The sequence below is a fragment of the Hyla sarda genome, chromosome 10 (assembly GCF_029499605.1).
Source record: "Hyla sarda isolate aHylSar1 chromosome 10, aHylSar1.hap1, whole genome shotgun sequence".
Lineage (NCBI taxonomy): Eukaryota > Metazoa > Chordata > Amphibia > Anura > Hylidae > Hyla > Hyla sarda.
The window spans coordinates 17,115,953-17,130,365 of record NC_079198.1 but is presented as its reverse complement, the minus strand read 5'-3'; the positions used below and the strand labels follow the sequence as shown (position 1 = coordinate 17,130,365).

The following is a 14,413-nucleotide window of genomic DNA, read 5'->3' as shown; positions in this document are numbered from 1 at the left end:
AATAAACATGTGTATAGCAAAACATGTGTTACTGCAATCCTTTTCTGTGAGAAATACTTTCAGGGGTGCCAACATTTACAGCCATGACTGTAATACCCAGGAATGCAAGAACATACAACAAATACCTGATTACCGGGCTAGGTGCATGGTCAGTATCAATTTACAGTACAGGTAGAATAAACAAAACCACGTACAAAATGTACAAAGTCCCTACATGTTTCACCCAGATGGTACCGGGATAACCAGGGGACAAAAACTGGTCAATAAGCCAAAATAAAAAGAAACCTAAGGATAATGGCCCAAATACACTGATAACCAGTTAAAGACCATCAAAAGGGATAGTCATAATAGAGACACTTTTCAGAATGGAAACTCTAGAACTCCCAGGATCTAAATTTTAAGACTAACAACTGTGAAATGTAAAAGGGAAATTAGCTGTGTTCTCCGCCTCCGGGTTCTGCCATCCTGGCCACCTAACAAGTTTTAATTTAACAGGTATGAATCGGAATAGGTCAAAAATATTGTAAATCTAAACAGAGATTCCATACGCTAGAGTGCAATTTATACTTACACCTTATTTTACCAAATAGAAATCTCTTTCACCTAAGGCTAGGTTCACATTGCTTTTCGCATCCAACCCTTTTAAAAGGGTACTCCGCCCATAGACATTGTATCCTCTATCCAAAGGATAGGGGGTAAGATGTCTGATCACGGGGGTCCCGCTGCTGGGGATCCCAGTGATCTCCCGGCTGCATCCGGTGTTCGTTTAGAGCGTCGGGTGTAGTGCTGAAGGCTTGTGACATCTCGGTCAGGCCCCGCCCATTGCCATGCTCCCTCAATGCAAGTCTATGGGAGGGGGCGTGACGCCCCCTCCCATAGACTTGCATTGAGAGGACGTAGCCATGACGTCACGAGCCTCTGCCCCGCGTGGCCAGTCATCTGGCACGAAGTGAAGTTCTGGAAGCAGCGGGACCCCCCGTGATCAGACATCCAAAGGATAGGGGATAAGATGTGTGATCACGGGGGTCCCGCTGTTGCCAGAACTTGCCGGCTTACTCGCAATGTGGGGCGTGACGTCACGGCCACGTCCTCTCAATGCAAGTCTATGGGAGGGGGCATGACAGCCATCACGCCCCCTCCCATAGACTCGCATTGAGGGTGCACGGCAATGACGTCACGGGCAGGGCTTGACCTTGATGTCACAAGCCTTCAGCGCTACATCCGACGCTATAAACCAACACCGGATGCAGCAGGGAGATCGCGGGGATCCCCAGCTGCAGGACCTCCGTGATCAGACTTCTTATCCCCTATATATTTAATAAGATGTCTAGGGCCGGAGTACTTCTTTAAGGGTCTGATTGGCTCTGGCAGGATTGCTGACAGAGTTCCAAATAGCGGTGAACGAGGCCTTACTAAGAGATTGCAAGTCTGATAAATGCTAAATATATCACAAAAGAAGAAGTTCAACATGATGTATCCTGCAGAGATGATCAGGGAGACCGCAAAAAGCACCGTCTGGTCTGGAGGCCCAAACATCGAACATCATCCATTGATATCCATGCATAATGTGCAATGCTTTATTTCCCCTGTGGTGGCGCTGCAGGAATATTAAATACTTGCTGGTGGGGTTCCTCACTGATCAGTTTGCATCCTAGAGGCAGGACACCCTGTGATCAGCTTTTGTTTGGGGGGGGGGGGGGGTCCTAGTAACATCTACGAAGGCGTTCCCATAGTTTGTAGGCTGTGCCAAGATTTATATACTAATATATAATACACAGATTATACTGTTTCTTATACACAGTGGATAGGCGATGTCTAGACAAGTGACATAACAAGATGTCCTTCAAAGAAGCTATGTAAATTGTATTTGGAAACGTCATCCACTGTGTCTGCTCTTCTGCCAACAATTAAGGTTTTTTTCTGTAGGATATTTTTTTTAGGTGTTCCAGGTTTTACAAAGATTGAATTTCGGTATTTTGTTATATTCAGTCACTCGATATAATGACAAATCACCCGTTCTTTTAGGTGTTAGTGGAGCAATTATTGCCTTCAGTCACACAAAAGCAATCGATTTGCTGAATTTTCGTGTTTCCAGAGAAAAGGTCAATTGTATCCTCAAAAAACAAGACTGAGATAATCAGGACGGATGGAAAAGAGAACAATCCCCGGGTACTATGGATAGGATGAGCCGCTCCTGTCTGCACCGTATTAAAATGTAGAGAGGAGGACTGGACAAATACAATACCTGTGCAACAAAGACACAACATCTGCCGGGTAATAGTATATACTCTGGAGTCCAAAAATATCATATCTATCTCATATCTATCTATCTCATATCTATCTCATATCTATCTATCTCATATCTATCTCATATCTATCTATCTCATATCTATCTCATATCTATCTATCTCATATCTATCATCTATCTCTCATATCTATCTATCTATCTATCTCATATCTATCTGTCTCCCATCTATCTATCTATCTATCTATCTCATATCTATCTATCTCATATCTATCTATCTCATATCTATCTATCTCATATCTATCTATCTCATATCTATCTATCTCATATCTATCTATCTCATATCTATCTCATATCTATCTCATATCTATCTATCTATCTATCTATCTCTCATATCTATCTATCTCATATCTATCTCATATCTATCTATCTCATATCTATCTCATATCTATCTATCTCATATCTATCTCATATCTATCTCATATCTATCTCATATCTATCTATCTATCTATCTCTCATATCTATCTATCTATCTATCTATCTCATATCTATCTCATATCTATCTATCTATCTCATATCTATCTATCTCATATCTATCTATCTCATATCTATCTATCTATCTATCTATCTATCTCATATCTATCTATCTAATATCTATCTATCTATCTGTCTCATATCTATCTATCTCATATCTATCTATATATCTCATATCTATCTATCTACCTCATATCTATCTATCTATCCATCTACCTCATATCTATCTATCTCATATCTATCTATCAATCTCATATCTATCTACCTAATATCTATCTATCTCCTATCTATCTATATATCTATCTCTCTCATATCTATCTATCTATCTATCTCATATCTATCTATTTATCGCTCTCATATCTATCTATCTATCTATCTATCTATCTCATATCTATCTCCTATCTATCTATCTATCTATCTATCTCATATCTATCTATCTATATATCTATCTCATATCTATCTATCGCTAGCTATCTAATATCTATCTATCTAAGATCTATGTCATATCTATCTATCTGTCTCATATCTATCTATCATCTATCTATCTCATATCTATCTATCTCATATCTATCTATCTCATTTCTATCTATCTTTATCATATCTATCTATCTTTCTCATATCTATCTATCTTTCTCATATCTATCTATCTCATATCTATCTCATACTCTGTCTAAAAATCTATTATCTATCTCAGTGTTTCCCAACCAGGGTGCCTCCAGCTGTTGCAAAACTACAACTCCCAACATGCCCGGACAGCCAAAGGCTGTCCGGGCATGCTTGGAATTGTAATTTTGCAACAGCAGGAGGCACCCTGGTTGGAAAACACTGATCTATTCAAAAGGCAGTGCAAAATCTGCAACAAGCCCCCCCTCCTCTCCCTTTAATATCGGTGTTTTCCCTAGTGGGAGAGGGACCTTTGGGCACATGTGCCTGGGTCATGAAGTTAGGTTGTATACATATAATCCACATTCAGTTCTTCTCTAGAGATTCCGCAGTCTTTGTAAGACTATGATGACATCTGCGCTAGAGGCCTGCAGCATCAATAGGGTCTGTCGGGAGCCGGCACTGTCCATCATATGACGGATCCCGCTCTGCCATTTTCATTAAAAACTAAATTCACAACAGAGAACAATACAACCGCTAAAAACAACGTTCAATGTTAAAATTGTAAAATCAACATATTCACCAAGGACACGGAAATGATTATTAGCAGATACTGAACTAAAATATGATCATTGAATGCAGCTGTTATGTAATATAATATTATACAATTTCTTATTTATCTTGAAGAGGCATCTAGAATACTCTACAATACGATAAATAGAAAACTGTATATTTCTGAGCCTGGCAATAGAATATTAGAATTAAAGGGGTATTCCCCTGGAAAAAAAAAGTATTTTAAATCAACTGGTGCCAGAAAGTTAAACAGATTTGTAAATGACTTCTATTAAAAAATCTTAATCCTTCCAGTACTTATCAGCTGCTGTATGCTCCACAGGAAGTTCTTTTCTTTTTGAATTTCTTTTCTGTCTGAAAACAGTGCTCTCTGCTGACACCTCTGTCCATGTCAGGAACTGTCCAGAGTAGGAGCAAATCCCCATACCAAACCTCTCCTGCTCTGGACAGTTCCTGACATGGACAGAGGTGTCAGCAGAGAGCACTGTGGTTAGGCAGAAAGGAAATACAAAATGAAAAGAACTTCCTGTGGATCACAGCTGATAAGTTCTGGAAGAATTAAGATTTTTTTAATAGAAGTAATTAACAAATCTGTTTCACTTTCTGGCACCAGTTGATTTAAAAAAAAAGAAAAATTCCAGTGGAGTACCCCTTTAATGAATTTTAGGGAACCATAATGGGTACAGCACTAAGGAGGCCAGCCCCACAGTGAAGTTGAGCAGCTCAGAGGACGTACGGAAGGAGCTATTTTGTGTGTGTTGTGTGTGTTGTGTGTGTGTAGTGCAGCTTTTGACCACCTAAATGCTGCAGTCAATGGCAACCACTACATCTAGGCAGTTAGATGCCATGAAACAGTCACTTCCAGTGTCCGATCACCCCCTAAAACATAATCACAGTTTGACGATCGGTTGTCATGAAACTTGAAACAAATTTTTTTTTAAAGGGGTACTCCGCCCCTAGACATCATATCCTTCGGATAGGGGATAAGATGTCTGATCGCGGGGGTCCTGCCGCTGGGGACCCCTGCGATCTTGGCTGCAGCACTCCAGACATCCGGTGCACTGAACAAACTTCGCTCCATGCCGGATGGCTGGCGATGCAGGGCGGAGACTCATGACTTCACGGTCACGCCTCGCTTGTGATGTCACAGCCACGCCCCCTCAATGCAAGTCAATGGGAGGGGGCGTCACGTCCCCTCCCATAGACTTGCACTGAGGGGGCGTGGCCGTGACATCACGAGCCTCCAGCACTGCACCTGACGTTCTAAACGAATGCCAGGTGCAGCAGGGAGATCGAGTTTCCAGCAGCGAGACCCCCGCGATCAGACATTTTATCCCCCATCCTTTGTAAAGGGTATAAGATGTCTAGGGGTGCAGTACCCCTTTAAGGGTAGGTTCACACACAGGGCTCAAGTCCTGCAGGAATGCATGGTAACTGAGTTCCTGTACTTTTTCCACAGCAGGAACCCATTAGCAGGAGTCCTGCAGGACCAGCTCTTAAGTGGAAATCTTGAGTGAGTTCCCACACTTTTTTTTTTACCAGGACTTGACCCCTGGTCACACACATCGCATTCACAGTGTATTTCACGCTGCACAAAATTCGGAGCACAGCAGGAAATATGCTGCGTATTCCCCTATCAGTACACACACAGGGTTACCCAGGGCTGGCACATGTGTGCAGTAAGGTTTGGAGGCGGGGCCAGCACACCGACAAATCTGTGACAAGCAGGACCCACCTCCAGACCTCACTGCGCACACAGGGCTGCCGCTGGGTAGCCCTGTGAGTCTGCTGATAGCAGAATATGCCCTGTATTCCCCGCTGTGCAACGTGAAACATGCTGTGTATGACACTACACTTAAAAAGAAATAAATAAAAAAAACTCCATAATTCATATCAGGCCCCACCCCCTGTATTCACCAAGAAAATTAAATTTATCATTTGCACAAACAGAACTAAATATCCTAATATAGTAATAATAGTAATATAATATTCTGCTATTGTTTGGTTTATCTAGGAAACACAGTGTATTCTACAATACAATACCTAAATAGGTGTACATATTTCTGTATCTCGTAATAGAATGTTCGAACAAATGCATCTTAGGGAACCGTAATGGGTGCAAAACTAAGCCTTAGTTTTAAAGGGGTACTCCGGTGGAAAACTTTTTTTTTTAAATGGACTGGTGCCAGAAAGTTTTGTAACAGATTTGTAAATTACGTCTATTAAAAAACGTTATCCTTCCAGTACTTATTACTTTTTTGTCTTGTCCACAGTGCTCTCTGCTGACACCTCTGTCCGTGTCAGGGACAGTCTAGAGCAGCATAGGTTTGCTATGAGGATTTGCTCCTGCTCTGGACAGTTCCTGATACGGGCATCAGGTGTCAGCAGAGAGCACTTTGGACAAGACAAAAAAGAAATTCAAAAAGAAAAGAATTTCCTCTGTAGCATACAGCTGCTAATAGGAAGGATAAAGATTTTTTTTTTAATAGAAGTCTATTACAAATCTGTTTAACTTTCTGGCACCAGTTGATTTTAAAAAAAAATGTAACCCTTTAAGACTAAGGCTTAGTTTTGCACCCATTACGGTTCCCTAAAATGCATTTGTTCGAATATATAGGAGTACCCCTTTAAGGTGATGTGTATCTGCATGATCTGACTATATCTATGAAGAAATCTCTATATCTTATGGCAGTGTTTCCCAACCAGGTTGCCTCCAGGTGTTGCAAAACTACAACTCCCAGCATGCTCGGACAGCCGAAGGCTGGGAGTTGTTGTTTTGCAACATCTGGAGGCACCCTGGTTGGGAAACACTGTCATATGGTATTTATAGAAGAGGGATAACAGGTGAAGGATGCAGAGGACACAGAATTCTGAATACTCATGTTTGAAATTTTATAGAAGTTAACGAATCTATAAATGTATGAGAGCGCACAGGGATCGGCATGTGCATTACGCTGTGCAGTGCTGAGCGTGTAAGAATCAGAACATCGAGGATGCAGATGGGTCATTCGCTAGTCTGCAGAAGCACATGGCTCCGTATAGTGGAGGTGATTAGGTCTCAGAACATTAGAGGCACACAGGGCTTATTACAGAGGGTGTTAGGCTGGGTTCACACCACGTTTTTGCCATACTGTTTTCCATCAGTTTTTCTAAAGAAAATCGTATAGCAAGAAAAACGGATGGAACTGTATTGAAAAGTAAACTGTATGCGTTTTTTAAACCGTATACTGTTTTTAAAAGTGCATACTGTTCCGTCCATTTTAAAAAAAATTTTTTAAACATACGTTTTTGAAAATTTTATTTCAAATAAATAATTTTTTTTCAATTTTAACTATGCGCATGTACTAAGTAACAACCGTATACAGTTTTCCCATATGGAACCGTATACTTGTGCGTTTCCCATTGACGTCCATGTTAAAAAAAAAAAAGTATGCGGTTGCAGTACGGCCGTACGGGAAAAAAACAGTATTGCAATCAAACCGTCCGCAACCGGATGCATCCGGTTTTCAATTATTTGTCTATGTATACGGTTTTCAATACGGTTCCATACGTTTTCAATAAGGAAAACGTATACGGGAACCGTATTTGGAGAACGTGGTGTGAACCCAGCCTTAGGGTGCATTCCCACCTGGCGTATTTCGCTGTGTATTTGCTACATATTTGCTGCGTATTTTCTGCTGCGTATTTTCCTACCCATTGACTTCAATGGAAAAATAAAATACGCAGCCGCAAATACGCAGCAAATACGCCAGGTGGGAACGTACCCTTATACAATTCAGTGCACAGGGTGGTTGGGTAAACAGGGGTAATTACCTGGCTGCCAAGAACAGCACACAGCTGACTGCCAGATAAGCCAACAACATGAAGAGCCAGACAGCAGGAGAGAAAGGATCCAGAAAGGAGAAGTACCCAGGCTTCCGGCCCTGTGGGAGACATGGGAATATATACAGGAGGGAACATATATATATACAGGAGGTACAGTGAGCGGGTTGGGTGTACAGTACAGCACAGTGAAAATGGTGTATACAGCAGTGGCCGTTAGAGTTGAGCGACCTTACAGTAAATTGGCTCGTAGCGAACCTCGCAGCTCGGCTGTTGATTACTTTAGTCTGCGTAAATTAGTTCAGCTTTCCAAGGGCTCTGGTTGCCTGGAAAAGTCCAGAATGACAGTCTTAGGTTTCCTAGGTCTGTATCCACCTTTTCCAGGCAACCGGAGCCCTTGGAAAGCTGAACTAATTTACGCAGACTAAAGTAATCAACAGCCGAGCTGCGAGGTTCGCTACGAGCCAATTTACTGTAAGTTCGCTCAACTCTAGTGGCAGCATCTAGCGGGACATTATTAGAAGAGATATATAACATAAGTGTGAATAGTATGCAGAAAAGAGCACAATATGTCACATAATACAACTTATAAAGGAAGGGATTACAGTGCAATAGAAACAACCTATTGATGATACAAAGGTGAGTAGCGTCACAGCGCTACTGTCTAGACCACTTATGCAGGACCATCCTTTGCCTGTGCAAATCAATGGTTAACTGGAATGTAGTCCCGGCTTTTTTTTTTTTTTTTTTTTATTAAAGAGGTTCCATAGCAGCTGCAGTATGTCATATTAATTATACTATACTGTGCCCCAGTGTTGAAGAATGTCATAATACACACCGCAGCTTCTGCAGAACTTTATAATACAGACCCCAGCTGCTGCAGAATATTATAATACACACCACAGCTTCTGCAGAATATAATACACACCACAGCTGCTGCAGAATATAATACACACCACAGCTGCTGCAGAATATAATACACACCACAGCTGCTGCAGAATATAATACACACTACAGCTTCTGCAGAACTTTATAATACACACCACAACTGCTGTAAAACGTTATAATACACACCACAGCTTCTGCAGAATATAATACACACCACAGCTGCTGCAGAAAATTATAATACACACCACAGCTGCTGCAGAATACTATAATACATACCACAGCTGCTGCAGAATATTATAATACATACCACAGCTGCTGCAGAATATTATAATACACCACAGCTGCTGCAGAATATTAAAATACACCACAGCTGCTGCAGAATACTATAATACACACCACAGCTGCTGCAGAATATTATAATACACACCACAGCTGCTGCAGAATATTATAATACACACCGCAGCTGCTGTAAAATATTTTAATACACAGCACAGCTGCTTCAGAATATTATAATAAATACCACAGCAGCTGCAGATCATTATAATACACACCACGGCTTCTGCAGAATATTATAATACATACCACAGCTTCTGCAGAATATTATAATGCACTCCACAGCTGCTGCAGAATATTATAATATACACCATAGCTGCTGCAGAATATTATAATGCACACCACAGCTTCTGCAGAATATAATAATACATGTCAAAGCTGCTGCAGAACATTATAATACACACCAAAGCTGCCTAAGTACTTTATTATGCACACCACAGCTGCTGCAGAATATTATAATACACGCCACAGCTGTTTCAGAATATTATAATATACACCACAGCTTCTGCAGAATATTATAATACACACCACAGCTTCTGCAGAATATTATAATACACACCATAGCTGCTGCAGAATATTATAATACACACCACAGCTTCTGCAGAATATTATAATACACACCACAGCTTCTGCAGAATATTATAATACACCCCACAGCTGCTGCAGAATATTATAATACACACCACAGCTTCTGCAGAATATTATAATACACCCCACAGCTGCTGCAGAATACTATAATACACACCACAGCTGCTGCAGAATACTATAATACATACCACAGCTGCTGCAGAATATTATAATACATACCACAGCTGCTGCAGAATATTATAATACACGCCACAGCTGTTTCAGAATATTATAATATACACCACAGCTGCTGCAGAATATTATAATACACACCACAGCTTCTGCAGAATATTATAATACACACCACAGCTTCTGCAGAATATTATAATACACCCCACAGCTGCTGCAGAATATTATAATACACACCACAGCTTCTGCAGAATATTATAATACACCCCACAGCTGCTGCAGAATACTATAATACACACCACAGCTGCTGCAGAATACTATAATACATACCACAGCTGCTGCAGAATATTATAATACATACCACAGCTGCTGCAGAATATTATAATACACCACAGCTGCTGCAGAATATTATAATACACCCCACAGCTGCTGCAGAATACTATAATACACACCACAGCTGCTGCAGAATACTATAATACATACCACAGCTGCTGCAGAATACTATAATACACCACAGCTGCTGCAGAATATTATAATACACCACAGCTGCTGCAGAATACTATAATACACACCACAGCTGCTGCAGAATATTATAATACACACCACAGCTGCTGCAGAATATTATAATACACACCACAGCTGCTGTAAAATATTTTAATACACAGCACAGCTGCTTCAGAATATTATAATAAATACCACAGCAGCTGCAGATCATTATAATACACCCCACGGCTTCTGCAGAATATTATAATACATACCACAGCTTCTGCAGAATATTATAATGCACTCCACAGCTGCTGCAGAATATTATAATATACACCATAGCTGCTGCAGAATATTATAATGCACACCACAGCTTCTGCAGAATATAATAATACATGTCAAAGCTGCTGCAGAACATTATAATACACACCAAAGCTGCCTAAGTACTTTATTATGCACACCACAGCTGCTGCAGAATATTATAATACACACCACAGCTGCTGCAGAATATTATAATACACGCCACAGCTGTTTCAGAATATTATAATATACACCACAGCTGCTGCAGAATATTATAATACACACCACAGCTGCTGCAGAATATTATAATACACACCACAGCTGTTTCAGAATATTATAATATACACCACAGCTGCTGCAGAATATTATAATACACACCACAGCTTCTGCAGAATATTATAATACACACCACAGCTTCTGCAGAATATTATAATACACCCCACAGCTGCTGCAGAATATTATAATACACACCACAGCTTCTGCAGAATATTATAATACACCCCACAGCTGCTGCAGAATACTATAATACACACCACAGCTGCTGCAGAATATTATAATACACACCACAGCTGCTGCAGAATACTATAATACACACCACAGCTGCTGCAGAATACTATAATACATCACTTAGCTCCTACAGAACCTCTTAATTTACACCTAGCATTTGTAGAACATCAGAATGTGAGTGAGGCGTGCCCATAAAGTGAAGGAGGCCGGTGGTAGCGATGTACCCATGGTAAGGAGGCAGAAGACATGGAGGAGCAGAGCCCAATAGACTCTTATAGAATATCGGAGTAACTACATGAATAAAGATGAGGAGGGGAGTTTATGAGAGAGGGGACACGTGTAGGACGGAGGACATGATGCGACAGAGAGGTGACAGCTCCTGTTGATGAATGTGTCAATAAAGGACATAACTTTTTGCCTCCATTTGCTTTATAAAGAAAAAGCAATTATATGAAAGCACGTTATAACACATGCATATTATAGATGTAAAAGGGGTGGGTGGGATAAGAAAGTGGGGTCCTTTTTTTTTTCTTCTTTTTTTTTTGGGGGGGGGGGGGGGGGCAGTGCCCCTGTTGTATTGCAGCTTAGTCCAATTTAAAGAAGCACTCCAGATTTTTTTTCTCCTATATAATGCATTTATCATCATCACTAGTCATTCAGCACCATTTGTTTTACTCCAGCACATCCACTATGCGTTTCATTACTGTAACTTGGTCATGTGATCACCAGTCTGACTCCAAAAAAATATGTTACTGTGCTTAATGTGACAGGATGTCAAACCTGGTTTCTGACTTCCTGTGGACTACAGGATAACATAATCACCTCCTAGCTCCATTTGTTATCTTTATGGCAGTGTTTTTAAACTAGTGTGCCTCCAGCTGTGGCAAAACTACAACTCTGAGAATGCCCAGACAACCAAAGGCTGTCTGGGCATGCTGGGAGTATATATAGTAGTTATACAACTTCTCTCCAGCTCTATCTGTATACTACTGCTATTACTATGGGATCATAATAAATAGTAGTTATTCCAAAGCTTCAACCATGGAAGACGAGCAGGGGAGAGTGAGCGTAGGACGCGGGGGGGTATCCTCTCGGTGACGGGACCGTTTGGCGCCAAAGCGCTTCTTCAGACAGGGATAGTGAGGTCACGGGAAGGGGTGTGCCTTAAAACAGGTAAGTCTTAGTGACGCTGCAGGTGAATTACAGGTCATTGGCTACTTACTCGAGTACAAAAATTCATTACAAAACATGTTGCACAAACGTTAAAAGCAACTTCCTATCATGCGAAACAATAGTACAATATAATTAACCCTTATAATAGTGCACCATATTCCTGTTTTTCATTAAGTCCTAGCGGGCCAGTGGTCCGGATGATCCACCTGGATGCCACTGGCCCGCTAGGACTGTAATTCACCTGCAGCGTCACTAAGACTTACCTGTTTTAAGGCACACCCCTTCCCGTGACCTCACCATTCCGGTCTGAAGAAGCGCTACGGCGCCAAACGGTCCCGTCACCGAGAGGATACCCCCCGCGTCCTACGCTCACTCTCCCCTGCTCGTCTTCCATGGTTGAAGCTTTGGAATAAAGTACCACTTGCAAAGATCATATGGTCGGTGTGGTGAGTATCTCCGTTTTCTTTATTCTTTACTGCCTGTAATTTACAAATCTGTTTAACTTTCTGGCACCAGTTGATTAAATAAATAATGTTCTCCACCGGAGTACCCCTTTAAGACTGTTTAAGTTGTTCTCTTCAGAACTAGTGATGTTAATGCAAAACCTTCCGCAGACATTTTTGGCCCATTTCCTAAAAATCATGGCCCCATCATCATCTCCACCAGGCGGTGTCACGGTCCGCCGGTTTTTGTATAAGTAAGTGCTCCCTCGCCGGAGGATCATGACGCTGCTCTGCATAAATGATGGGGGTGACATGACTCAATGGAAGCCGGCGGAAACAACGAGAGGGTCATTGAGAGTACACGTCATGTTTTATGACTTGTAAGTACAGAACATGTCTCCATATATTCTACATTCCCGGGTAAAGGGAAGTCTATTTATATATATATGTTTTAGAAAGTGTCCTATAAATGGGAAGCTTTGTATTGTACTATATGCTTAAAGGGATACTCCCCTGGAAAACATTATTTATTTATTTTTATTTTTTTAAATGAACTGGTGCCAGAAAGTTAAACTGATTTGTAAATTACTTCTATTAAAAAATCTTAATCCTTCCAGTACTTATCAGCTGCTGCTATGATCCATAGGAAGTTCTTTTCTTTTTTAATTTCCTTTCTGTCTGACCACAGTGCTCTCTGCTGACACCTCTGTCCATTTTAGGAACTGTCCAGAGCAGGAGAGGTTTTCTATGGGGATTTGCTCCTACTCCAGACAGTTCCTGACATGGACAGAGGTGTCAGCAGAGAGCACTGTGGTCAGGCAGAAAGGAATTCGCGTCCTAACCCCATAGAACGCAATGTTCATTTTTTTTTCAGTCCACCACACTTTTGCGCAGCAATTGTACACATTCCACGCGGGAAAAAACAGTAATTTCTGAGCGGATTTTTTCAGTGAGAATTACACCCAAATATTAATCAGTGTGAACGTACCCTAATGGAGAATGGGACATGGTAGTAAACAGAAGGGGATACTGTTGCTCATTCTGGAGCCATTGAGTTACTCAGTATTGTTAGTGCTTTCCCTTAAAGGGTTATTCCGTTACCCAGTTTCCGGAACATGTAGTTCCGAATGCTGTGTGCGGGCTTCTGTGTTCATGCCTGCCTTCTTGTGATGTCACACCCCATCATGTGATGTCACGTCCCGCCCCCTCAATGCAAGTCTATGGGATGGGGCGGGCATGAACACGGAAGCCCGCGCACAGCGTTCGGAATAACCCTTTAAAGGTTTTTTTTTTTTATCAACTGGTGCCAGAAAGTTTTTACATTATTTCTAGTTAAAAATCTTATTCCTTCCAGTACTTATCAGCTGCTGTATGCCCCCCAGGAAATTCACCTTTTTTTAAAAGTTTTTTTTATTTATTTTCCACTTAAAATAATACAGACAGTTCTTTTTAACCATGTTCCAACATAATAACATATTCATCCACCCCAAACCATCCCACCCTGTCCAGAGGGAAGAGAGAGAAAAAAAAAACACCCTACGTTGACCATTTATACCAAATGTTTTCATATTTTCCAACCCCTTTTATTGATTGCTTAGCTGTACAATACTCAAATTTGCACATTTTTTCCACAAACCGAATCTATGCCCCAAAGTCTGATTGATTTTCTGCCATCCATTATAAAAAGTCTTTCTCTCAGTTCACAATCATTTATTCCACTATCCGCCCCTAAGATCACTTGTTACATAAAGAG

General features: G+C 41.0%; 1 protein-coding gene across 4 annotated transcripts in view; it reads right to left on the bottom strand.

Moving 5' to 3' along the window:
* Positions 1 to 14,413, bottom strand: part of GRIK5 (glutamate ionotropic receptor kainate type subunit 5) — a 354,857-nt gene that overhangs the window by 44,846 nt on the left and 295,598 nt on the right. For all 4 annotated transcript variants that reach the window (XM_056542912.1, XM_056542911.1, XM_056542909.1 and 1 more), the window contains one exon: positions 7,769 to 7,878. In XM_056542912.1, the coding sequence (XP_056398887.1) occupies positions 7,769 to 7,878 (110 nt within the window). The remainder of the gene's footprint in view (positions 1 to 7,768; positions 7,879 to 14,413) is intronic.